The sequence below is a fragment of the Triticum aestivum genome, chromosome 3A (genome assembly GCF_018294505.1).
Source record: "Triticum aestivum cultivar Chinese Spring chromosome 3A, IWGSC CS RefSeq v2.1, whole genome shotgun sequence".
NCBI lineage: Eukaryota > Viridiplantae > Streptophyta > Magnoliopsida > Poales > Poaceae > Triticum > Triticum aestivum.
Window position 1 is genome coordinate 543,648,220 of NC_057800.1, and position 26,996 is coordinate 543,675,215.

The following is a 26,996-nucleotide window of genomic DNA, read 5'->3' on the forward strand; positions in this document are numbered from 1 at the left end:
CTTGGGCAACGCCTCGCATCGCCTGCCGAACTCGCTCGTGCAGTTGCGAGAGCTCGGGAAGAAGGTCACCCGTAGAACCGGGCATCTCCTCTGCAGGACGACCCGTTAGCATACCTACAGACATTACTCTGTTAGTCGACTTCCTCGCCGAACTCTTTTCTTTCAAAGATTCGCTTAAGCACTTACTAAATATGCCGCGTCGAAGCCGCTGATTCTCCTTAGTGGAGTCCGACAGCTGGCCACGAACATCTTTAAGTTCAACGTCCAGCTTGGTGTTGGCATCCTGAAGATCATTCTTCTCCCGCCTCACCCTTGTCAGCATACTCTCACCGGCCTTTAGCCGGCGTAAGAGTTGTTGCCTCTCCGGATCCAGTCCGGCGCCATCTGCAATATGATTTGCCAGATTTACACCCACGCCGCACTTCGCAAGATACTAATCTTTCGAAGTGTATCTTACCAGAGGGGGTCTCTTTGGGCTCCCCTGCCGCGGCTAGTGCGGCCTCCAGTTGGGCTTTGCACTCTTCCAGCTCCTGGGACAGTACGGTATTCTTCTCTGTGAGAACCTGCATAACAAATGATCCTTAAATCAGTTACTCTAACTGTTTCAAGTCTCGGGGGCTACTGGTATATATATATATATATTTACCAAAAAATTTCTTACCCGTATGTCTTTTACATATTGCTCCGTGGCTCTGGCTAAACCATTTTGAGCGGCACGGAGGTACGCATCTCCCGAATTGAAGGCATCTAATGCCTCTTGGGAGAAACAAGCGTCGCGAAGAACTGTCCGGCGACGCCTGTGGTTCATGGCACTCTCCACCTCGGAATTGGTGGCAGACAGCCTGTCCGCATCCTCTGTCGGAGGAGCGTCCGGTGCGCGCCTTGTGTTCGTTTCCGCTTCCGGGCCAGGCGTTGGAGCCTGGCTGGTGGAGGCGCGATTGGCAACCTCTCCGGATGTAGTCCGGCGAGGTCTCTTCGTCCTGAAGATAGCACGAACGTTAATATGCCCTGAAGGAATAACACCAGGGAAAAAGAGGGTGCGCTATACCTTTGCGCCGGTGTCTCAGTCCGGACTACATTCCTTTTTACCCCACGGGGCCCTGCGGCCCCTCGTTGGCTAGCCGCCGCAGGTTCGGCCTCCCGCCTCGGAAACCTCCCCTGCAAAACACGGTCGTTGTCAGGAAAACTGAAATGCGTGAGAATGGATTCCTTCTCAAGGGGATGAGACTCCGCTCTCTGTTACCTGGGAGGCCGGAATTAACCCTGGGTAATCAGCCGTAATGGCCACCAAGGTATTGTCCTTGCTTAGCTGATGAAACACCCCGTCGATCAGCTCCACCGATATGTCCGGATCCTCTTCGGAGTCCGGATCGAGGGACCGTTCTGGATCCTCGGGCTGTGGGGGACGGCTGTTTATATCCTTTACTTCCTGACGCAGTTCCTGCGTTGAAGTCGTTAGACTACATATTTAATCATGGGAATATAAAACGGATGGGCAAGCACAATTGTCCACTTACCCAACTCGGAGGGTTGTACATAGTAAATCCGCCCTGCGGGTTGACGCGGAGGAATTCCTCCTCTTCTCCCTTGTACAAAGAGGATAAGATCTTTACTAGAGCGGCAGCTGAGGCTGGCCCCTTACGACCATAACGGGTGGCGTCATCCTCCCCGTTAAAATCCCACATGGGGTGGCCTCTATATTGAAGCGGCTGCACCCCCCGCATAATGCATGCGGCCATGACTCCAATCATGGCTAGTCCGGAATGAGCCAATAGTCTTATCTGGCCCATCAGGTGAAGGACGTCCCTGTCGCCTTCTCTTTGAGAGCTCCGCGGACGCCAGCTTAGGCGTTTCTTTAAGGGAGCACTGTTGAATTCGGGGAGACCGACCCGGATAGGATCCGGCAGCGGGACATCATCTATATAAAACCATTCCGAAGGCCAGTCCTCGGACGCCTTCTTTGGGGTTCCGGATAGATATCCGGTCCCGGGGATACGCCACACTTCGGCTCCGCCCACTTGATATATGGACCCCTCTTGAGAGCGGGGCACCAGGCAGAATAACCTCCTCCACAACGCGAAATGAGCCTCAACACCCAAGAATAGCTCGCAAAGGGCGACGAAGCCCGCGATATGCAATATAGAGCCGGGCGTGAGATTGTGCAGCTGGAGGCCGTAGAACTCCAGAAGCCCACGGAGAAATGGATGAATTGGAAATCCAAGTCCTCTTATTAGATAAGGGACGAGGCACACCCGCTCTCCTTTGGAGGGATTGGGGGTGCTCTCCGCTTGCTCTCCGCCATTATAGGTGGCGAGTCCGGCTCGGACCGGGACCATATAGGCCTGAGGGAGAAATCCCTTGGCCTGAAGCGACACTAGCTCGCTGTGCGGGATGGAGCACCTCTCCCAGTCTCCAGGTTTAGGACTGGAAGGGCGAGAGGAGGAGCTGCGACGGCTGGCCATGTTGGAATGGACCTTTGCTGGAGGCGCTCTGATGATTACTCGCGGAGAGGAGAAGGTGTGGTTTGGATCTGAATCCCCATCCCATTAAATAGGCGGCTCGTTTATGCGGCTAGGGGTGTGAATGTAAAAACACCCCAACTTTTCGCATTCGTTTGACACGTGGAAGACGGCCATTATTGGGCGTGGAAGCCAAGGTGCGCTACATTGCGAAAATCGGACACTATTTAGCAGGTACACGGAATTTGGAGAAGAACCCGCCTTGCAATGCCGAAAACAATCCGCGCACCGGACTTGTCGTCATTGAAGCCTGGTTCGGGGGCTACTGAGGGAGTCCTGGATTAGGGGGTGTCCGGGTAGCCGGACTATACCTTCAGCCGGACTCCAGGACTATGAAGATACAAGATTGAAGACTTTGTCCCGTGTCCGGATGGGACTTTCCTTGGCGTGGAAGGCAATCTTGGCGATGCAGATATTTAGATCTCCTACTATTGTAACCGACTTTGTGTAACCCTAACCCTCTCCGGTGTCTATATAAACCGGAGGGCTTTAGTCCGTAGGACAACTTCATCATACAACAATCATACCATAGGCTAGCTTCTAGGGTTTAGTCTCCTCGATCTCGTGGTAGATCTACTCTTGTACTACCCATATCATCAATATTAATCAAGCAGGACGTAGGGTTTTACCTCCATCAAGAGGGCCCGAACCTAGGTAAAACATCATGTTCCTTGCCTCCTATTACCATCTGGCCTAGACGCACAGTTCGGACCCCCTACCCGAGATCCGCCGGTTTTGACACCGACAATGGGCGTGCGTGCTTCGCCACCCCCCTCCCCCCGCCTACTTATGGGCTCGTGGGCTGAGAAGCCGATGGGGCAATCGTGGGATTAACTGCGCCCAGGGCCCCATGACCCCCACGATTTACCGCACAAAGTTACTGCGTGCGGTAACCGCGCAGTAACCCCAACCGTCCGCATGGCTACAACGGATCCCTTCACATGCCGAGGCGCGGTAGTGGCGGGCCCCACCTGTAGGCCTGTCCCGTCGCGCGCATGGGTGGGCAGACTGGCCCAGCCACGTGGCGCCTCGCGACGGGTCCCCAACGGGCGGCAACCTGGAGGCTTGTCAGGCACGCCGCTTGGACTCCGCCGCGATGTTCAAACTTTTTCAGGGGCAAGTCGGTCTTAAACAAGTCCGACTCCAACTAGTCGGCTTGACAGAAGACGGCGAGCGGGGCCCAGATCCAACCGCCGAAAAGAAGAAATTGTTGAGGCTCCTCGACATATCACCCTTGGTGCCTCACCAGCTTCGGGGACTACTGCCGGAGTAATGGGCCACGGGTAGGCTAACCCAGGCCCAGAACCTTTCAAGACATCAGGGCAGGCTGCGCCCCTCAAGACCCCAGGACAAGGAGCCGCCTTCTGAGAGTCAGCGGCGAGGCGGCCGACTGCCCACTCGCGGCCGAGTCCCGGGGACGTCTTCAGGATGAGCCGACTCCTAACTGGCGACTTCCAGAGAAGCCAACCATGGGGAGTCAGCCCGCGACGCCAACAACCCCCATGCCCTCATAAAGAGGGACGGGACGGGGAGTGGCCACAGTAAGGTCCACTCCCTCCCTTTTCCAAGGGCAGGCGTGGCCACAGTACGCCGCACCCGCGGAGATCTCCGCCCGGCGCAACACTGTTGCCATGTCGGCCCTGACGTCAGCCCCAGTGGGCGGAGTCCTGCGCCCACGACGGTCTGCCGGTACGACCCAGGGACGACGGGTCCCACTAGTCGGCAGGCGTACTAAAGACGGCGAGAGCGCCATCAGACGGCCCAGTTGGGAGTTGGCCCCCAGGAGTCGGCCAACCCCTTCCACGGGCCCCACGTGCCATTAACCAGACGCGACAGGGAGTGGCAATAGTGATCGCCTGCCAGACGGCGGGGCTGTTGCCACGACCCCATGACCGAGCCCGCGTCATTAGAAGCACGGCTACAGTAATCTGCAGCCGGCAAGACCTGCCCGCGGCGGACGCGGCCTGTCGGCTCCATACAGAGACCCTTTGTAAAACAAGGAGAAACATTGCTCAATGTTGTCAAGATATGCATGGTTTTGAAACCAGACTATCAGACATTTGCTATGTTGTTCAGGAGCCTAGGGGAAATGAAGGCGAGGGTTATGGTGCTCCATCGAACAATACAGCATGAAAACGTAATAGTCAGGTCAAATGAACTGAGCTTCTGAACTTCTGGTGGTGCATTTATCTGCTAGACTATTAAGTTTTATGCCAACCTTCCTTTTTTTATATAGTTGTAATTTGTTGTGGTGCGATACAAAATTTATTCTTAACGTGCAGCCACCGGCTGAAGAAAACAGCAAGCCATTTTTGTATAGTGTAGGGTGTTCCCTATATTTGCACTGGTTCGCCTTAATAGCCTAGCGTCAGTTTCGGCCTTATTTATTTCCTAGTCTTCTTTTTCCCTGGTTTGCTAGTGGCCGCAACTACCATGGGCCATATACGGGCCGTAGGATCCATGGGTCTCCTACGGGCCGTCGATAAATGGACCTGTAATCGGTGGGCCTTGGGCCATCGGATAAATGGGTCTACATGGGCCGTAATTGGGCGTAATTGGTATCGGCCTAGCACGGTAACAGGCCATTAACAGGCCGTAGGACATCAAAGGCTTAATTCTGTCACAGGCATAACGGGTCATTAATGGGCCAGAATATAGGACGGGCTGGAAACGGCGCAACGGGTTAACATGCCAGAAATGGGCCGACTCTTGCCATGGGCCGAATTTGGCCCATTAGGGTAACATGCCAGTAATGGGCCGACTCTTGCCATGGGCCGAATTTGGCCCATTAGGGGAACATGCCAGTAACGGGCCAGAAGTAATCGAGGGCCGAAAAGGAGCCCAAGAATGTATGGGCCTTCAATAGGCCGAAAGCTAACACAGGCTGGAAACGGCCCTTGTAAATCACGGGCCGTTAACGGGTATAAAGAAAATTACTCTTCATTATGGGCTAGAGTCACCGTGGGCCTGTAAAGTGCCGAAAGATACGAAGGCCTCATATGGGCCGAAAGACGTCGTGGGCCATACATGGGCCGAAAGTGAAATGGGCTGGTGTTATATTCGACGGCCCACATGACGTTGTTGGGCCGATTTCCTTTAGGGCCTAACGGGCCGTGAGTTAACGGGCCGTAAAATGGGCTATTTGCGAAGAGACCGTTAACATGCTTTTCATGGGCCAGCCTGTTAACTTTTGACCGAGTCAAACGGGTCGGCTTTGTAAGCTAAATGGGCCAGTGGTGGGCCGTGGCACGTGTCGACATATCATAGGCGCCTATCTGACCCACTGACAAGCTGACACGTGTTTCGTCCGGCCAATAAGAATTTTACACATGGAAATTTCCCATTGGCCGGGTATGTTAACGGGTTATCGGATCCAAAACCCGACCCGATAGCTTAACGACGTTCCGTTACGGTGGATGCCACGTGTCGGTCACCCTTGACGAAAGCACTTCTGTGACGCACGATTTATCGTCATGGAAGTGGACACTTCCATCATGATAATTTTGGTAATACCATGGAACACTTCTACGACAGCACAGGTATGACTATCTTGATTCTGTCATAAATTTGTCATGGATGTACATGCATGACAAAAAATGCGACCTACTGTGATAAACACGTATCATCACGGAAGTGTATTTTTTTTGTATTGTTGGGGCGATTTGTAGGAGTTCAAAGGGATTATTTTTGGGAGCCTCAGTACTGGTATTGAGGCATATTACGGATCCGGAGACGCTAGAAGCAATTGCGATCAGTGAAGGCTTAGCACTAGCGGAGGACCTCTACCAACGGCGTATTCATGTTGCATCAGACTGTAAACAGGTGGTGGAGTCTCTGAAGAAGGAGAATGCGTCCTCCTATGGAGCTATTGTGCATGAAATAACAAACCACTCCTTAGATTTTGATATTTGTAAGGTTAGCCATGAATTTAGGAGCTCAAATTATGAAACTCAAAACTTAGCGAAGCATGCTTTATCTCTCGGGGTTGGACGCCATGTGTGGCTGGGCCACCCCAGAGATCTTTCCTCTGTCCCTGTAAACAATGTGATGGCTTAATAAAAAGCTTCATGAGGTTGCCTCAAAAAAACAGTGCACACACCCCACCCCTCCTCCTCGTGCCCTACCCCTTCCTTCCTTCCCCTTGCCCCCAAATTGCTCTGAACGGAATCCCCTCCTTCCCTTGCACCTCCTCTCCTCATTAAGAAGGCCATTAATGCCTCGGATTTTCTCGCCGGAGATCCGAACTTGTCGTTTTTGCTCGCCATGGATGCATGCACCTGGACACCCCCTCGTCCCATAAATACCTCCCTCATGTTGCCCTATTTGCCCTCGCCCAAAGCCCTCTCCTATGGGAGCTTATGCCCCTCCCTATCCCGCATAATTGCTCGTCGGAGTTCATACACTCCGGCGGCTTCTCCACCGTCGCCCGAGGCTCGGTTGGTCCTTCCTCGTCCTCCCCTGAGGTTGATGTGATCTCATCTCCACCATCCCGTGCTCTCCCTCCTCCAGAAACCCCCGCAACCTCGGATCCGATCTTCTTCCCCAACTTCGGCGACTACTCTGGTGAGATCCAAGAAATCTCGTATTTTTTTCCAGAAAAGTAGCAATCTTAAAAAATTCATATTTATTAGTATACTTATCCAAATTTAGTGATTCGTTTATCTGTAGTTTCAAAATTTTATGAAGTTTCTGTTTGTGCCTTGAAAATTTGAGTATTTTAAATATGAATTTGCATGAATTTGCTTCAAACCTTGAATTGTGAATATCTTGAGTTTAAAAGCATATTTTATGTTGATTCTTTTTGCTCCTGGTCACTAGGACCTTTGCCTATCAAGTAGTATTTAGTATTTTATTTTTAGGTTAATTCAAATTAGGGTTTTAGCATAACAACACTGTTTTGCTTATATAGTTGTTTTAGTCATTAAATTATTGCTTTTAATTATTTTTAGCTGATTTTTGTAGCTTTTTACATGTTGCTATATGCCTCTGTTAGACTACAGTAGATAATTTTTTATATTAATTATTAGTATTTATCTACTATTTTTGTATTGGTTTGCTTAGCTCATAGTGATAGTTTATAGAAATAGTTTTATTTGATTTAAAAGTAATTATTTTTGCCATTTTATTGTAGTTAGTTTTTGCTTGTGTCAAATAGCAATAATTTAGTTTTGGGGAATTACTTAGTATTGTTTAGTATTGTTTGAATGTATTCATGATTGTTATAATTGTTTAATGTTAACTAGATAGTTATAATAGTTTTAAAATTATTTCTTTTTGCTAGTTAATAATTTAGTAAATTACTTTATGTTGTTTTATTAGAGTTTTATTTTCTTTGTGGTAGAAAAGTTATTTATAATAATGTAGTGTTGTTATGAGAGTTATTGGTTGATATTGTGTGTGTTTGTTTTCCCTGGTTTTTTCTTTAAAGTTTTCTTTGGTTTTTTATTTTTGGATTTCTTTGATTTCATTATTGTTTTCTCTATTACTTTTATGTGATTAAGTGTTATTTTGATTGATAGTATTGATTGCTTATGTGGATACTATGTTTGATTATATAGATTTTCTCGGAGTGATGAATAGTTTTATCAAGTTTCCAAGAGCGTTAATATCTTCATCAACTTAGCAGTCAAGTTCGCTTTGACCATGTTATTCATACCTATGTTTTATTGCATTTAGTGTCACCATTCATAATCCCTCTAGTAGTGATATTGACTTCTTGTAGTTGAGTAGAATGCATGAGGTAGGAACCCATCTCATTATTATCAAGCCTGAGATGTTATGTAGTTTTTAATGCTACACTATAGTAGATGGGCTTTGGTATGAGTGCTCAAGAGTGGTGTGAGATAGAGGACTCTATGTCAATTTCGACAACTTCATGATGGTATCTTCAAGGACTGCATCTTCAAGGCCTGAAGACTTCAAGACTCGAGACAAGATTTTCAATACACACTACTGGGTGGAATGGATGAACAGCGCCCTGGAGTACCCAGTGGTTAGCCTAGGTGTTGCTGTATAAGAGCCAGTTAATCACGCGGAAAGCTCCACCCAGACTCAAAAAGACGGAAGAATACTTCATGCCCAGAAGCTTACCTGTGCACCGTAAGTCATTATGTGCTCTGGCTTGGTTGACCTTAGTTGTGACTCTGGCTGGGACAGTGCTAGCAGATGTAGAACTACGGTAGGATTGGATGAGCACTGGATAGTGGTCAGATGAACTCTTCGGAAGACCATATTTCGGTCGTCTTGTTCTGAAACACCCTAAAGTGCGAGAACGTAAAAAGAGGGATCGAATCTTGTGGGTAAAGTGCACAACACTCAACAGAGTTAACAATCTAATCAATTATCCGTGTCCCCGACTACGGACAATTTGAGCCTCTGGACTTGGATCTATCTCTAAACTCTCAACCCCGGACTGATAATTAATTGTGGGTAACATATGATTATTTTGGGCTATGAGGCATCGGTTGGCGAAACCATGTCATAGTAGAGAACTCCGTAGTAAAGACACCTGATATTTTTTTGATGTAATAAAACCAGCTTTTATGCAAAAACTCAGACACAGAGCCACAAAGCCATATTGCATATAGTATAGTTTTATCATCTGTTTCTCTTATTTGTTATCTTGCCGGTACATTCAATGTACTGACCTACACGGCTGCAACGTACCATGTTGTAGGATTTTCTACGACGAGTGAGTTTCGTTATAGGGTTATGGTCTACACTCAACCTGCTAATGGCGTTGATGGGACTCTACACCCATTTGATTGTTTCTGCTGAGACTTATGAGGTATATATAAGTTTTACATTATTTATACATGTAATTGCACTTTGATATATACATTGATGTACTCTATGTGCCAGCATACTAATCTAGAGATGGCACAGATACACAAAGCCTTGTCCATTTGAGGTCGGGTCGTTACAGATCCTCGGGAGGAGACCAGGGGGCTACGAGAGCACCACAAGCCCAGCAGGCACGCCCCCTGAGCTTGTGGGATCCACAGAGCTCCGTTTGACCTAATTCAAAATCAATAAATTCCCATAAATCCTGAAACCAATGGAGCCACCTGAAATAATTTTTCCGCCGCCACAAGCTTCTGTTCTTCCGCAATCCCACCTGGAGGCCTTTTTCGGTACTTTGTCAGAGGGGGAATCAATCATGGAGGGATTCTGCATCATCCTTGCTGCCCTCCAATTATGTGTGGGTAGTTTACCACATACCTATGGGTCCATAGCTAATAGCTAGATGGTTCTTCTTTCTCTTTGATCTTCAATACAAAGTTCTCCGTGATCTTCATGGAGTTCTATCCGATGTAATTTTTTGCGGTGTGTTTGTTGGGATCCGATGAATTGTGGGTTTATGATCAGATTATTCATTGAAAGTAATTGAGTCTTTGTTGTACTTTATTATGCATGATTGTTATAGCTTTGTATTTCTCTCCGATCTATCCGTTTGGTTTGGTCAACTAGATTGATTTATCTTCAGTGGAAGACGTGTTTTATAATGGCTTCAATCTTGCGGTGTCCTCACCTGATGCAGAAGGGGTAGCGAGGCACATATTTGTATTGTTGCCATTAAGGTTAAAATGACGGGGTACATTCATATTGCTTCAGTTTATTTTGTCTACATTATGTCATCTTGCTTCATGCATTACTCTCTTTGTTATGAACTTAATACCATAGATGTATGCCATATAGCGGTCGATTGGTGGAGTAATAGTAGTAAATGCAGAATCATTTTGGTCTACTACTCACGGATGTAATGCCTATATACATGATCATTCTCATGAATAACGTCATAACTATGTGCTTTTAAATCAATTTCCCAACAGTAGTTTGTTCACCCACCGTATGCTATGTTTCAAGAAAGAAGCCTCTAGTGAAAACTATGGCGCCCGGGTCTACTTTTATCATATTACAAAAACCAAAAATACCTTGACGCAATTTATTTAATTTTATTTTGTTTTGTAATTTATATATCAATCACTACCAGATTTGATCCTTGCAAGTAATGAGTTCAAGGGGATTGACAACCCTCTTGCCCGCGTTGGGTGCAAGTATTTGCTCGTGTGTAGAGGTCTTGTTCACTAGACATGGTGTGATTTTCCTATTGGTTCGATAACCTTGGTTCTCGCTGCGGGAAATACTTATCAGCTACAATACTGCTTCACCCTTCATCTTCGAGGAAAGTCCCAACACAACTCACAATTAGCAGACGCAGAGATGCAGCGCTTGCGGTGGATGGTGCGGGCGCTGTGCACAAAACTGAGCACTGCATGCTGCTCGTCAACGATGCATGGGTCACCACGACCATGACCGCAATGACATCTTTGAACGCCCTCTATGTTAAGAGATGGTCCTTCGTCAGCCGGTGCTCCTCGAGGAGCGCCAGGTTGTACCATTCCATCTCCTACATCAGACGAAACACGGACACCGGCGACTTCTCCTCCTGCTCCTCCGGCTTTGACAACACTCGATTGTAGTTGTAGGATCGAAAGTATGTCTAGACGGGGGGTGATTAGACTACTTGACCAAATAAAAAACTTAACCTTTTCCCAATTTTAGTTCTTGGCAGATTTTAGCTATTGTAGGACAAGTCAAGCAATCATCACACAATTCAAGCAAGCATGCAAAGAGTATATTGGCAGCGGAAAGTAAAGCATGCAACTTGCAAGAATGTAAAGGGAAGGGTTTGGAGAATTCAAAAGCAATTGGAGACACGGATGTTTTTCCCGTGGTTCAGATAGGTGGTGCCATCCTACATCCACGTTGATGGAGACTTCAACCCACGAAGGGTAACGGTTGCGTGAGTCCACGGAGGGCTCCACCCACGAAGGGTAATGGTTGCGCGAGTCCACGGAGGGCTCCACCCACGAAGGGTCCACAAAGAAGCAACCTTGTCTATCCCACCATGGCCATCGCCCACGAAGGACTTGCCTCACTAGCGGTAGATCTTCATGAAGTATGGGATCTCCTTGCCCTTACAAACTCCTTGGTTCAACTCCACAATCTTGTCGGAGGCTCCCAAGTGACACCTAGCCAATCTAGGAGACACCACTCTCCAAGAAGTAACAAATGGTGTGTTGATGATGAACTCCTTGCTCTTGTGCTTCAAATGATAGTCTCCCCAACACTCAACTCTCTCTCATAGGATTTGGCTTTTGTGGAAAGAAGATTTGAGTGGAAAGCAACTTGGGGAAGGCTAGAGATCAAGATTCATATGGTAGGAATGGAATATCTTGGTCTCAACACATGAGTAGGTGGTTCTCTCTCAGAACATATGAGTTGGAATTGTGTATGTGTTCTGATGGCTCTCTCCACGAATGAAGAGGAGGTGGAGGGGTAGTTATAGCCTCCACACAAAATCCAACCGTTACACACAGTTTTCCAATCTCGGTGGGACCGAATCAACAAACTCGGTCGGACCGAAAAGGTAAACCTAGTGACCGTTAGAGATTTTCGGTGGGACTGACATGCAACTCGGTAGGACCGATATGGTTAGGGTTTGGGCATAACGTAATCTCGGTGAGACCGATTACACAAACTCGGTGAGACCGAGTTTGGTAATAAGCTAACCAGAGAGTTGGTCAGGCAAACTCGGTGGGACCGATTTGCTCTTTCGGTGAGACCGAAAAGTTACAAAAGGGAAACAAAGAGTTTACATTGCAATTTCGGTGGGACCGATTCGCTCTTTCGGTGAGACCGAAAAGTTACGAAAGGGAAACAGAGAGTTTGCAATCCCATCTCGGTGAGACCGAGATCCCTATCGGTAGAACCGAATTGCTAGGGTTTGGCAGTGGCTTATGACAAGTGAAACTCGGTGGCGCCGGATAGAAAGAATCGGTAGGACCGAGTTTGGCTTAGGGTTTAGGTCATATGTGGATATGGGAAAGTAGTTGAGGGTTTTGGAGCATATCACTAAGCACATGAAGCAAGAGGCTCATTAAGCAACACCTCATCCCTCCTTGATAGTATTGGCTTTTCCTAGTGGACTCGGTCAGACTGAGTCATAGTTCGGTGGCACCGAGACTGCTAGGGTTTCACAGAGTTCCAAAATCGGTCACACCGATAAGTAATTCTCGGTCAGACCGAGTCTCACTTGTGCAATGGCATAAGCCAAATCGGTGGGACCGAGTTTTTCAACTCGGTGGGTCCGAGATGGTTTCGGCGGAAACCTAACCCTAAAATTTTCGAATCAAACCTAATCTACGAGCGCATTGACTGGATAGGAGTGTTTCAATCGTGGCAAGAATCATGATGATCACAATGTGCTAAGAATCGGATTGGAGGATAGCACAAAGATCGAGTCCATACCCTAGTTCGGCGGAGACTCGCTACGGCGGCAACGGCGGGGTAGAATTCCCGTTGACGGCGACGGAGACCAGCGACTGGAGGCGGCTGGCGGCGAGGAGACGATCCGGAGACCACGTTGGCAGAGCAGGCTATCACGCGGGCGAAGGGGTTCGGAGAAATTTCCAAATTTTTGCCCGTGACTATATATAGCCCGACCCTGTCGGTGTGACCGAGTGGAACAACTCGGTGGCACCGAGATGCAAAACTGTATACAGTTGTTGCAACTCGGTGTGACCGAATGGTTCAAATCGGTTGCACCGAGATCGAAAACCTAGATCAACTTAATGATCTCGGTAGGACCGAAAGTAGGGTATCGGTCAGACCGAGAATCATAAAGAGGTTTTGGAAGTTTAAGTCTATGACGAATCGGGGACTCCGAGCGCTCCTCACACAGAGTGGTTCGAATCTGACTTGATCAAATTTTGTGATGTAGCATGAATAGAGTTTGAGACGAGAAAAGCATAGATAGCTAGAGGAGGTTCTTAGGCATTCTTGTCCATCCACTTGGCAAAAAGAAATAAAACCAAACAATCAAAACAACAAGTGGATGTCCTCGAATGAGTAAAATATGCAACCAGCATGCTCACACAATAAGATGGCAAATGAAATATGTGACAAGGCATGCACAACCAATTCTAGCATCTATCAAGCAATTTGCGATGACAAGGTCATCTATATATGAGTATATTGACTTAGGAGTCAAGTGAGAACACTTGATCATAGGTCATACTCATCGTTTAAGCTCAAGTGGGTTACCACTTTTACATAAAGCATTGTTGTGTTCACATCTTTAGAGTTGCTTTAGCTCAAGTCTTAGAGTAAAGCTCCCCCTAGATGTGATATCCCCCCTTAGAGGGATGAACTAACCTCGGGTTTTGTCGATGATGACTTCATGTAGATGTTGAAGATGTGCATGCTCAATGTTGATGTAGATCACTTGGAGCTATCCATTTGAGTGAATTGCACTTTCAGTACCTGCATGGGTTAGTCCCACAAGGAACAAACAAGGATATCCATAGACATAGAGTGATGCACACACAAGATGATGTCCATGAAAACTTTTAGGTTACCTTGTCCCTTGTCTTACCAACAAAAGGGTTTGTGACTCCTTGAACTAGTGCAAGATGTGGAAGTTGATTGCACTTGTTCTTGCCAAAATGATAAGAGTGAAGTATGTTGGCGGAGTCACCCTCAAGAACTCTCTAGTTCTTCTTTTGGATCCACACCATTTTGATGGGAATCCTTGGAGTTGTAGTCGTACTTGATGAAGTGGAACTTGAAGTAGTCTTGGGAATCCACTTGACTAAGGTCTTAGGAGCTTCTTCAAATGCATCAATTTCCTCTTGAAGCTTGTCCTTGCCTTTTTGCTTGTAGTCTTGTGGTGGAAGATCATCTTGAGCTTGTGTCCCCTTGAAAGAAGTATCATACTTCTCTTGTTGAGGAACAAACTTTGTTTTGGGGTATTGATCTTCTTTCCACTCAACTTCATTGGCATTGTGTCTAACCATGGGAGGACGGACTATCTCAAAGACTTCATAGTAACTTTGTTTAGTGCTTGGATTCTTTCGTCAAAATTGGAAGAACCATGCACACTACCTTACCGTCGATAAATTTGTTAGATGAACATGCTGATTGTGTATGATGATTTGCACATTTTTCACTACTGTCAATGGTTGGTGTTGTTGGATAGATGGTGGTATTGTCAATGGTATAATTTTTGGTACTGCACTTTTTCTGCTACAATCTTTGGTACTGTCTATCTTTGTAGTTCAACCCTTTTTTAGCGAATGAAACTTTAAAACCATTCTATTTGTAATATGTAACACTTGATGATATTCGTAAATCACTTTCATGCTCATATTCGACCAGAAGCGGTTCAAAACAACAAAGTGTTAATAATTTTCAAACAATTTCTATCTAAGCGCAATATAGACATTTAAGTGCACAACTCAATCCACAGTCTCAGAAAAGAACTCAATGGCATTTTACGTAATCCTGTGCGAAAAGAACTGGCTCTGAATATTAGATAGTTCTACCCTTTGGCTCATGTACTGTTTTTTTTATAGTATAAATTTTTTGGCTCATGTACTGTTGGTACACCACGGGTGGACCGCAGGAGACCTGCCGCATCCGATTAGCATAAACTATTCCAACTGGGCCACAGCTCCAGAAAAGATATATTATCTCCGGATCAAACTAGCAAGAGCTCTCCCCTTTCACATGGAGCTGCTCGCTTTCGCTTATCCCATCCGTTTCTGCTTGTTCCGATCCAAGAATACATATATGACTGGACCACGTGGATGGATTTGGACAAAGTTCACTGTAACCCACACATATCTTAATACTAATGAAAGTAGTAAAAACGCAGCTAGTGACCGTACTTATACTCTTTATATACATACACTCGGAGATCCGATCAGGTCGGAGACTTTTCAGCCTCCCGTTTACGTGGAGTGCTAATTAACCCCTCTGATCTGGTGGTGGATATATCCTCCAACAAAAGTATCGATCAAGCTCAGCCAGAACGCCAACCATTTTAAATTCAATCAAAAGGAGAAAAGAAAGAACTCAGCAGGCAACAACAGCATCTCCATTTTCAAAACCAGCCGGAGGCCGGAGCGGCCGTGCCTCAAGTGTTCTATCTATCCGGGAAGGGAACTCGCCGCTGGGTCGAGGTGGTCGTTAGCACGTCAAGTTGTTTTTTCTCTCGAGCTCTCGTTAGCACGTCACGTTGACGTGGACGCGCGAGCGTGAAATCCGTAGCTATCCGGGCGTCCGCCTACAAAAGGGGCAAAGCGGTGCCATCATCTCCACTACTGCTCAGATTAGTCCTGACTCCTGAGCGGCTGAGCCAATCATACAGTGCGGCGTGTGCGAGCAGAGCTTCTATCTAGCAGAGAAGGGAAGGAGCGGGCAGGATGCTGGAAGGGAAGGCGACGGTGGAGGACACCGACATGCCGGCCAAGATGCAGCTGCAGGCCACCTCGGCGGCGTCCAGGGCGCTCGACCGCTTCGACGTCCTCGACTGCCGGAGCATCGCGGCGCACATCAAGAAGGTGAGCAACCATCCCAATCCCGCCGCCCAAATCTACACCTCCTGAATCTGCAGGTAACAAGCTAGGACAGTGCAAGCGCTGCCGAATGATTGGATCTGATTCGGACGGCTGCGCTGCAGGAGTTCGACACGATCCACGGCCCGGGGTGGCAGTGCGTGGTGGGCTGCAGCTTCGGCTGCTACTTCACGCACAGCAAGGGGAGCTTCATATACTTCAAGCTCGAGTCGCTCCGGTTCCTCGTCTTCAAAGGCATGGCGGAAGAGCAGCCGCTGCCGTGCTGATCTGCTGCGCCCTCTCCTGTTTTAACGGCCGTGTGGACTACTCGATGATTACGGGGCGGCAGCTAGCTACTACTAGTATCAACTCCAAATGCGCCAATGTAACTTATTTCAGCTTTGCATCGCAGTTCGCGACTGCGGTCTGAAACTCTGAATGCGTTGGATTTGTGGAATTGATTTTCTAGCATGATGTTCCACTTTTGATTCAGATGAATACAGATAAATTATGCTTCAGTATTGGTGAAGAATTGCTGCGGAATCAGTTGGCTTTTGGCTAATCGTAACTCACCTGTAAAACATAAGGAGATAAACGCGCTCCCTTTTTAGCTGCAAGAATTGGTGAAGAATATATATAAATAAAAAAATCAACAACAGAAATAGGATTTCCGACCTACCGGATTCGAACCAGTGACCTAAGGATTGATCTGCAAATACTACAGTCCTCCGCTCTACCAACTGAGCTAAGGTCGGATTGATGTTAGGGCGTCGTATCGAACATAGATTAAGGTGAGAACCATTTGAGTCCAATTAATTAAAACTTGGTTTATGCATGAAAAAGGCTTCGCTCGCTCCAAAACCTCTTTTATCCGAGTGCAGCATACAATTTGATGGGAGGGGATTGATGACGAGGTTAGTACAATACCTAGCACTGGGGCAATTCGATCATCGAATTTCAATGAGGCTGCAATCAGATAAACCGGCCACTGAGCAAAGAAGTACTCCCTCTGTCACATAACATAAGATCGTTTTGCAAACTGTTTACGCGTGCCGGGAGGCTCGGGCCCTTGCAGATGATCTTGGTATTACCAAAGTATGTGTGGCTTCAGATTGGCAGGGTGTGATCAAAGATATCTCACAAGGCACGGCGGAGCACATGGAGCGATCGTCACGGAAATAAAGGGTAGCATGACTGGCTTTTAGTCATGCAAGTTCCTTCTTTAACGTTTTTAGTTAAACAAATGTACAAGCAACTCATGGGGCCAACTCAAGGAAATTCTTTGGTTCAAGGATTGTGGAAAGCTGCTAGCAGAACCACAAGATCTTCTTTTATCTACTCCTCTATGACAGAGTCGATCAGTATAAGAAGCTTCCTAAAAAGGAAGGATTTCTTCCTACAATCTAACTGTGCACTATGCAATGACCAGACCGAAGAAACCATACTCCACCTTTTTTGTGACTGTCCTTTTGCCCAATCGTGCTGGGAATACATTGCCCCAAATAGATCAAGAGATCTGTCTTTGATGAAATTACTCTCCCTCGGTGCATAGCTCGCGGCTTCCCTAGGCCGGGTCCTCGCCTCCGCTGCCGCTTGGGTGTCTCCCGTCCCTGGCCTCTGCTGACGCTGCTTCTGTCAGCGACACGCCGTCAACCTCGACTGCTGATGTGGGCACGCCGTTCCCGACTCTTGCCGGTGCTGCTATGTCCTTCTTGACTCATGTGGAAGGCCCACCGTCACCCCCGGCTGCTGCTGCTAAAGCGCCGCCCACAACTCCTGCTGCTGAAGCGCTGTCCACCGCTCCTGTGGAAGCGGCGCCGTCCTCAGCTCCTGTCCATACTGTGACGGGTCTTGACTTGGAGCGACCTGTTTCGTGGAGCTCCCTTACTGACGGCGAAGAAGATGACGACGATGATGATGAGCTGGCCACACAGACGCCACCGCCAGCTACCAAATCCTCGGTTTCGGCTACTCGGCAGGACGTGGTGTGTGATGCAGATATATGCGGAGGTTGGCAGTGAAGGAAATATGCCCTAGAGGCAATAATAAAGTTATTATTTATTTCCTTATATCATGATAAATGTTTATTATTCATGCTAGAATTGTATTAACCGGAAACTTAGTACATGTGTGAATACATAGACAAACAGAGTGTCAATAGTTTGCCTCTACTTGACTAGCTCGTTGAATCAATGATGGTTATGTTTCCTAACCATAGACATAAGTTGTCATTTGATTAACGGGATCACATCATTAGAGAATGATGTGATTGGCTTGACCCATCCGTTAGCTTAGCACAATGATCATTTAGTTTGTTGCTATTGCTTTCTCCATAACTTATACATGTTCCTATGACTATGACATCATGCAACTCCCGAATACCGGAGGAACACTTTGTGTGCTACCAAACGTCACAACGTAACTGGGTGATTATAAAGGTGCTCTACATGTGTCTCCAATGGTGTTTGTTGAGTTGGCATAGATCGAGATTAGGATTTGTCACTCCGAGTATCGGAGAGGTATCTCTGGGCCCTCTGAGTAATGCACATCACTATAAGCCTTGCAAGCATTGTGACTAATGAGTTAGTAGCGGGATGATGCATTACAGAATGAGTAAAGAGACTTGCCGGTAATGAGATTGAACTAGGTATTGAGATACCGATGATCGAATCTCGGGCAAGTAACATACCGATGACAAAGGGAACAACGTATGTTGATATGCGGTTTGACCGATAAAGATATTCGTAGAATATGTAGGAACCAATATGAGCATCCAGGTTCCGCTATTGGTTATTGACCCGAAGTGAGTCTCGGTCATGTCTACATAGTTCTCGAACCTGTAGGGTCCACACGCTTAACGTTCGGTGACGATCAGTATTATGAGTTTATGTGTTTTGATGTACCGAAGATAGTTCAGAGTCCCGGATGTGATCACGGACATGATGAGGAGTCTCAAAATGGTCGAGACATAAAGATTGATATATTGGACGACTATATTCGGGACGCTGGATGAGTTCCGGGGGTCATTGGATATTTATCGGAGTGTCGGGGGGTTATTGGAACCCCCGGGGGAACTAATGGGCTAACATGGGCCTTGTGGGAGAGAGAGGAGAGGGCCTAGGGCTGGCCGCGCCCCCCTGGGAGTCCGAATTGGACAAGGAGGGCCGGGGGGGGGGGACGCCCCCTCTTTCCTCCCTCTCTCCCTCTCCTTCCTTCCCCCTTGCCCCTTCCTAGTTGGAATAGGAAAAGGGGAGTCCTACTCCTACTAGGAGGAGGACTTCCCCTCTCCTTGGCGCGCCCCAAGGCCGGCTGGCCTCCCCCTTTGCTCCTTTATATACGGGGGCAGGGGGCACCCTAGAACACACAAGTTGATTGTTTCCAGGCGTGTGCGGTGCCCTCCTCCACCATAATCCACCTATTGTAGCAGTGCTTAGGCGAAGCCCTGTTCCGGTAGCATCATCATCACCGTCATCACGCCATCGTGCTGATGAAGCTCTCCCTTAAGCTCTACTGGATCATGAGTTCGTGGGACATCACCGAGCCGAACGTGTGCAGATTGCGGAGGTGACGTACCTTCGGTGCTAGGATCCGTCGATCGTGAAGACGTACGACTACATCAACCGCGTAGTCATAACGCTTCCGCTTACGGTCTACGAGGGTACGTAGACAACACTCTCCCCTCTCATTGCTATGCATCACCATGATCTTGCGTGTGCGTATGAATTTTCTTGAAATTACTGCGTGATACGTCTCCAACGTATCTATAATTTTTGATTGTTCCATGCTATATTATATTCTGTTTTGGACATTATTGGGCTTTATTATACACTTTTATATTATTTTTGGGACTAACCTATTAACCGGAGGCCCAACCCAGAATTGTTGTTTTTTGCCTATTTCAGGGTTTCGCAGAAAAAGAATATCAAACGGAGTCCAAACGGAATGAAACCTTTGGGAACGTGATTTTCGAAATGAACATGATCCATAGGACTTGGATCCTACATCAAGACATCAACCAGGAGGCCACGAGGTAGGGGGCACACCTACCCCCTGGGCGCGCCCTCCACCCTCGTGGGCCCCCTGTTGCTCCAACGACGTAGTCTTTCCTCCTATATATACCTACGTACCCCCAAACTGCCAGATACAGAGCCAAAACCCTAATTCCACCATCGTAACTTTCTGTATCCACGAGATCCCATCTTGGGCTTGTTCCGGAGCTCTGTCGGAGGGGGCATCGATCACGGAGAGCTTCTACATCAACACCATAGCCTCTCCGATGAAGTGTGAGTAGTTTACCTCAGACCTACGGGCCCATAGTTATTAGCTAGATGGCTTCTTCTCTCTTTTTGGATCTCAATACAAAGTTCTCCCCCTCTCTTGTGGAGATCTATTCGATGTAATCTTCTTTTGTGGTGTGTTTGTTGAGACCAATGAATTGTGGGTTTATGATCAAGTTTATCTATGAACAATATTTGAATCTTCTCTGAATTCTTTTATGTATGATTGGTTATCTTTGCAAGTCTCTTCGAATTATCAGTTTGGTTTGGCCTACTAGATTGATCTTTCTTGCAATGGGAGAAGTGCTTAGCTTTGGGTTCAAACTTGCGGTGTCCTTTCCTAGTGACAGTAGGGGTAGCAAGGCACGTATTGTATTGTTGGCATCAAGGATAACGAGATGGGGTTTACATCATATTGCATGAGTTTATCCCTCTACATCATGTCATCTTGCTTAAAGCGTTACTCTGTTCTTCTGAACTTAATACTCTAGATGCATGCTGGATAGCGGTCGATGTGTGGAGAAATAGTAGTAGATGCAGGCAGGAGTCGGTCTACTTGTCTCGGACATGATGCCTATATACATGATCATACCTAGATATTCTCATAACTATGCTCAATTCTGTCAATTGCTCAACAGTAATTTGTTCACCCACCATAAATACTTATGCTCTCGAGAGAAGCCACTAGTGAAACCTATGCCCCCCCGGGTCTATCTTCCATCATATTAATCTTCCAAATACTTAGTTATTTCCTTTGCATTTTATTTTACTTTGCATCTTTATCATAAAAATACCAAAACTATTATCTTATCATATCTATCAGATCTCACTCTCATAAGTGACCGTGTAGGGATTGACAACCCCTTATCGCGTTGGTTGCGAGGATTTATTTGTTTGTGTAGGTGCGAGGGACTCGTGCGTGGCCACCTACTGGATTGATACCTTGGTTCTTAAAAACTGAGGGAAATACTTACGCTACTATGTTGCATCACCCTTTCCTCTTCAAGGGAAAACCAACGCAAGTGCTCAAGAGGTAGCAATCCGTTCCCCAACAGTGGCATCAGAGCCAGGTCTATGCGTAGATGTTATATGCATGAGTAGAACACAAATGAGTTGTGGGCGTGGGTATATACACATTGCTTGCCGTCACTAGTTGATTCTTAATTCAGCGGTATTGTTGGATGAAGCGGCCCAGACCGACATAACACGTACGCTTACGCGAGACTGGTTCTACCGACGTGCTTCGCACACAGGTGGCTAGTGGGTGTCAGTTTCTCTAACTTTAGTTGAATCGGATTCAATGAATAGGGTTCTTTCTGAAGATCAAAAAGCAATCACTATACTACGTTGTGCTTTTTTATGCGTAGGTAAGAACGGTTCTTGCTCAGCCCGTAGCAGCTACGTAAAAACTTGCAACAACAATGTAGAGGATGTCTAACTTGTTTTTGCAGGGCTTGTTGTGATGTGATGTGGTCAAGATGTGTTGTTGTTGTATGATATGATCATGTTTTTGTTGAAGTTATCGGCAACTGGCAGAAGCCTTATGGTTGTCTCTTTATTTCATAAGATGCAAGCGCCAAATAATTGCTTTACTTTATCGCTATGCGATAACAATAGTTGCAAGAGCAATAGTTGGTGAGACGACCATGTGATGACACGTTGATAGAGATCAAGATGATGGAGATCATGGTGTCATACCGGTGACGATAGAGATCATGACGGTACTTTGGAGATGGAGATCAAAGACGCAAGATGATCATGGCCATATCATGTCACATATTTTGATTGCATGTGATGTTTGTCCTTCATGCATCTTATTTTGCTTAGTTCGGCGATAGCATTATAAGATGATCTCTCACTAAATTTCAAGGTATAAGTGTTCTCCCTGAGTATGCACCGTTGCGAAAGTTCATCGTGCCGAGACACCACATGATGATCGGGTGTGATAAGATCTACGTTCACATACAATGGTTGCAAGCCAGTTTTGCACACGCGGAATACTCAGGTTAAACTTGATGAGCCTAGCATATGCAGATATGGCCTCGGAACACTGGAGACCGAAAGGTCGAGCGTGAATCATATAGTAGATATGATCAACATAGTGATGTTCACCATTGAAAACTACTCCATCTCACGTGATGTTCGGACATGGTTTGGTTGATATGGATCACGTGATCACTTAGATGATTAGAGAGATGTCTATCTAAGTGGGACTTCTTAAGTAATTTGATTAATTTAACTTTAATTTATCATGAACTTAGTCCTGATAGTATTTGCATAACTATGTTGTAGATCCATATTTCGTGATGTAGCTCCCCGTTTATTTTTGATATGTTCCTAGAGAAAAACTATGTTGAAAGATGATAGTAGCAATGATGCAGACTAGGTCCATGATCTGAGGATTATCCTCATTGCTGCACAGAAGAATTATGTCCTTGATGCACCGCTAGGTGACGGACCTATTGCAGGAGCAGATGTAGACATTATGAACGTTTGGCAAAGCTCGGTGTCGGTGTAAAAACCGGCGGATCTCGGGTAGGGGTCCCGAACTGTGCGTCTAAGGCGGATGGTAGGAGACAGGGGACACAATGTTTTACCTAGGTTCTGGCCCTCTTGATGGAGATAAAACCCTACGTCCTGCTTGATTAATATTGATGATATGGGTAGTACAAGAGTAGATCTACCACGAGATCAGAGAGGCTAAACCCTAGAATCTAGCCTATGGTATGATTGTATGTTGTAGTTGATGTTGTCCTACGGACTAAAACCCTCCGGTTTATATAGACACCGGAGAGGGTTAGGGTTACACAAGGTCGGTTACAAAGGAGGAGATATCCATATCCGTATTGCCTAGCTTGCCTTCCACGCCAAGTAGAGTCCCATCCGGACACGAGGCGAAGTCTTCAATCTTGTATCTTCATAGTCTAACAGTTCGGCCAATGGAGATAGTCCAGCTGTTTGGAGACCCCCTAATCCAGGACTCCCATAGTAGCCCCTGAACCAGGCTTCAATGACGATGAGTACGGCGCGCAGTATTGTCTTCGACATTGCAAGGCGGGTTCCTCCTCCGAATATACCACAGAAGAATTTGAACATAAGGATAGTGTATGACCCTGCAAAATAAGTTCCACATACCACCATAGAGAGAATAATATTTCCGCAAATCTAATTTGCTGACTTGTTTTGGCAGCACGACATTGTGCCATGGTCCGATGATTATTCTAACCATTTCCTTTAACTAGCCCCGCACATAACGCGAGGCAATTTTTCGACACGTCTTGTCAAAGCAAAGATCGTGTCCCCTTATCACGGGATTCTCATCAATACGGGCGTGGGTAACCCAACCGTGTCTAGGACTCCTAGATTATAGGCAAGTCCCAAACGGCTACGGAGAGGACGCTTGATATTCACCCTCTTTATAAAGGGACAAGGCTTTTACTTTTTTTCCTCCCGTTCTCAATCGAATCCTTCCCCCGCCTCGAGTTCTAACACCCAAAGCCCAGGTCAGGTGCTCCGGATCTTCAATCATGTCCGGATCTAGCCTTCAAGGCCGATGGATGCCCTCCTCCATTACGGAAGAAGACATCAAGAAGTTGAGGGAGGCCAGATACCTGACCATCAAGGTTTCACATCGGCTGCCTGCCCAAGGGCAGGTCGTCCCTACTCCTGAACCCAACGAAGACGTTGTGTTCATCTCCCACTTCCTCCGAGGACTAGGCCTCACTCTGGATCCCTTCGTTAGGGGGTTGATGTTTTATTATGGGCTAGATTTCCATGATCTAGCCCCAGACTCCTTTCTCCACATCTCGACATTCATTGTCGTGTGTGAGGCCTTCCTCCGCATTACCCCTCACTTCGGCCTATGGCTCAAGACCTTTGACGTGAAGCCGAAGATGGTCGAGGGGCAGTGTGCAGCATGCGGAGGCACATTAATAAGCAAGATAGCAGGAGCTTCGTGGCCCAAAGGTTCCTTTCCAGAGGTGTCCGGATTATGGCAACAGGAGTGGTTTTACATCACAGCTCCCAGAAGTGCCAAGTGGGTGGCTGCCCCTGCTTTCCGCTCAGGCCCTCCACCACAACTGATGTCATGGATTAGCAGAGGGCTGAGCTGGGGTCCTGCCAAGGACGTGCCTATACTGCAAATCCGCATCCAAAATATCTTCGAAGGAGATTTCAGTTTGATTATGGTGGCGCAAGTCATGCTGATTCGTCGAGTCCAGCCTTGCAAACGTCGGCCCCTCCGCATGTGGGAGTTCAACCCAGAAGGGCCGCGTACTATTCAGAATTTCCTCGGCCTGAGGCACGAGGAGATGTACAAATCATTCTTCGGACCCCAAATAGAGTGTCCGGATACCACCAAGGACGTGGGCCTGAGCAGCGACCGTATCGCCGACCAAGTAAGTAATCCTTCAGCCAAACACACCGTCTTTTGTTTACCACGACGTTATTCTGAGAAATCTCTCTTTGACCAGGACTGAATAACAAAGGCGAAGATGATTCGGTGTTCGGCCCCCCTTCCTGAGGGTTTGGAAAATTCGGTACTGGAAAAGATGCTCGAGCAAGCACCTTGCCCAGAGCCCTCAAAGGAAGACGAAGAGGGGAATACTGAGGGTGAAAGCGGACCTCCATCGCTACCCATTCTGACCGAGGGAATGAGCGCCTCCATGAGTGAGGATAATCGAGGGGAGGAATCGGACATTCTCTCACCCCGGGGAAGGAAGAGGACTACCTCTGAAGATCCGGAAACCAAGGTTTGCAAGCGGGAGAAGAAATCTCCGCTAGAGGGTCCTGCCTTGGAGGGTGCTCTTGCCGCACAAAGTCCGCGCGGGGATCAGCCCTCCAACGAGCTGTAATTAATCAGAAAGTACTTTAATAGTGGAGATATACTACCTTGCCTCTGAGGAAAATAACCGAAGTATTTATTGTAGTTCAGATGTTAGCCCTTCTCAGCAGAGCTCATCTTCGGGGGATCTTCTTCCGGAGATGATGGAGAGCGAAATGCCTCCCCCGGACTCCTCTGCTCAAGAAGCGAGCGACCTTGAAGTGTCGTCCCGGAGGGCCTCTCCGGATCCGGTGAGGCTAGAAGATAATCCTATAGTCACCCGAAGTCCCCAGCGTCTGGCTCTTGAAGAGAGCAAACAGAAGAGTCTGACACCGTCTGGTATGCGGTCGGACGTACTGAGAGAGCTGTTGGAGCGAGCGGCCATCTCAGAAGAACACCGTACATTGATGGGTACGGTGATGGAAAGGATCTCATCTGCCGAAAGCGGGTTGCATGATGCCTTTATGAGTCTACTGACGGGCTTTGAGGTACGTAAAATGATGTACATTTGTGATGGTACCGCACATTTTTAGGTGTGCCCTGTGTAGATAGTAGCCCCTGAGACTCTGGTTGTCGCCGAGAACGGCGGCAAATAGAGGATCGTAGTCCCAGGCAATAACCGTACCGCTTTAATATGCAGGTAGTGGGAGCTCCGGTGGCTAGCCGGACTCATGAATTTGCCGAACTGAAGCGGCAACTGGATGCGGCGGATGCCGACATCGAGCTTGTTAACAAGAGGCTTGACGAGGCACAAGGTAAGTGTTATTTTCTGGTGAATGCCACATAGTAAGAGCAGCATGATGCCAGTATCTTTAATATGTTGTGACTGCAGATGGAGCTGCCACCATGGAAACCTTGCGGGCAGAACTTGCCCGAGCCAAAGAACAAGCAAGGATTAGTAATGCGGCTGCTTTGAAGGCGGCTGAGGAGTTAAAAGCCGAGAAGGCCGCGCATTGCGAGAGCAAAGAGAATATGGCCAAGATGGCCGTAGAATTAAAAGACACTACCAACCGTTGCCAGTTCCTTGAAAAAGAGAACCGATTGAAGGCAGTGGACCTTGAAAAGGTCACAATGGCGAACAAAGACACCCGCTCTGCTATGAGAGCGAAGGAGGAGGAGCTGCGTGAAGCTAGGGATATTGCGGCTGGGAAGCCCTTCATGCTGCGAAGAAAGTTCGGAGATCCACGGTATGCCACTCTGGATCGGCTGTGGAGTTCGGCAGACACATATATGGACTTGGTGGCGAGCCCTGCCGATGCGGCCAAATACTTCCAAGGTCAAACAGATCGTGAAGTGGACAAGCTGTTCTGGTTGCAATTCAACGTTCCAGAGCATCCGATTCCATTGATTGATTAGCTAGCTGAATGAGCCGAACTAAATAGGTTGTCCGGACTCGCCATGAGGTCTGTCGTGGATCAGCTATGACCGGAAAAGCCGAAGCCGAACAGCTATTTCAGCTTAGTGCAACAGTTCCTTGGTGCGGTGCCGCGCATCAATGCGATGAAGAGGTCGGCGTGCATAGAAGGCTCGCGGATGGCCCTCGCCCGTGTTAAAGCATACTAGGCGGAGATGGATGCTACCACTGTTGCGGCGCAGGGTTCGTCCATAGGCCGAGTGGCTGCCGAGCACTATTTCGAAGAGGTTCTCGAGGGTGCTCGTTTGATAGAGGCCCAGTGTTCGAAGAATATTATGTTTGAGTGACATGTATTCCCATTGTAAACACAATGTTTTTATGAAATTTATTAAGGCTGCGTTTATACTTTTGCCTGAAAGTAATATAATGCCTCCTGTGCGGCCGTTTATGTATACATTTGTATAACCTGAAAGATTGCAGTCGTCGGCTTCATCCCCCACGCATATAATGCGGAGGTGTTCGTAGAAGACGCGTGTTCACACTTAACCCAACGTCTTGGTCCTATTAAGGAGGTGATAGCGCAGCGAACGAGGCAACCGGACTATAATGCTTTAACACTTT

The 26,996-nt window shown here is 47.4% G+C and overlaps 1 protein-coding gene and 1 non-coding gene across 2 annotated transcripts; one reads left to right on the forward strand and one right to left on the reverse strand.

Moving 5' to 3' along the window:
- Positions 1–15,673: 15,673 nt before the first annotated feature.
- LOC123058588 (dynein light chain LC6, flagellar outer arm) lies at positions 15,674–16,440 on the forward strand. Its single transcript, XM_044481296.1, has 2 exons — positions 15,674–15,928; positions 16,048–16,440. Exons 1-2 carry the CDS (start codon positions 15,791–15,793, stop codon positions 16,207–16,209), a joined length of 300 nt encoding a protein of 99 aa, XP_044337231.1. The 5' UTR covers positions 15,674–15,790; the 3' UTR covers positions 16,210–16,440.
- Positions 16,441–16,591: 151 nt separating this feature from the next.
- TRNAY-GUA (transfer RNA tyrosine (anticodon GUA)) lies at positions 16,592–16,677 on the reverse strand. Its single transcript is given in 2 exon segments — positions 16,592–16,627; positions 16,641–16,677. It is a non-coding gene; the product is annotated as a tRNA-Tyr (tRNA).
- Between the last annotated feature and the right edge of the window lie 10,319 nt (positions 16,678–26,996).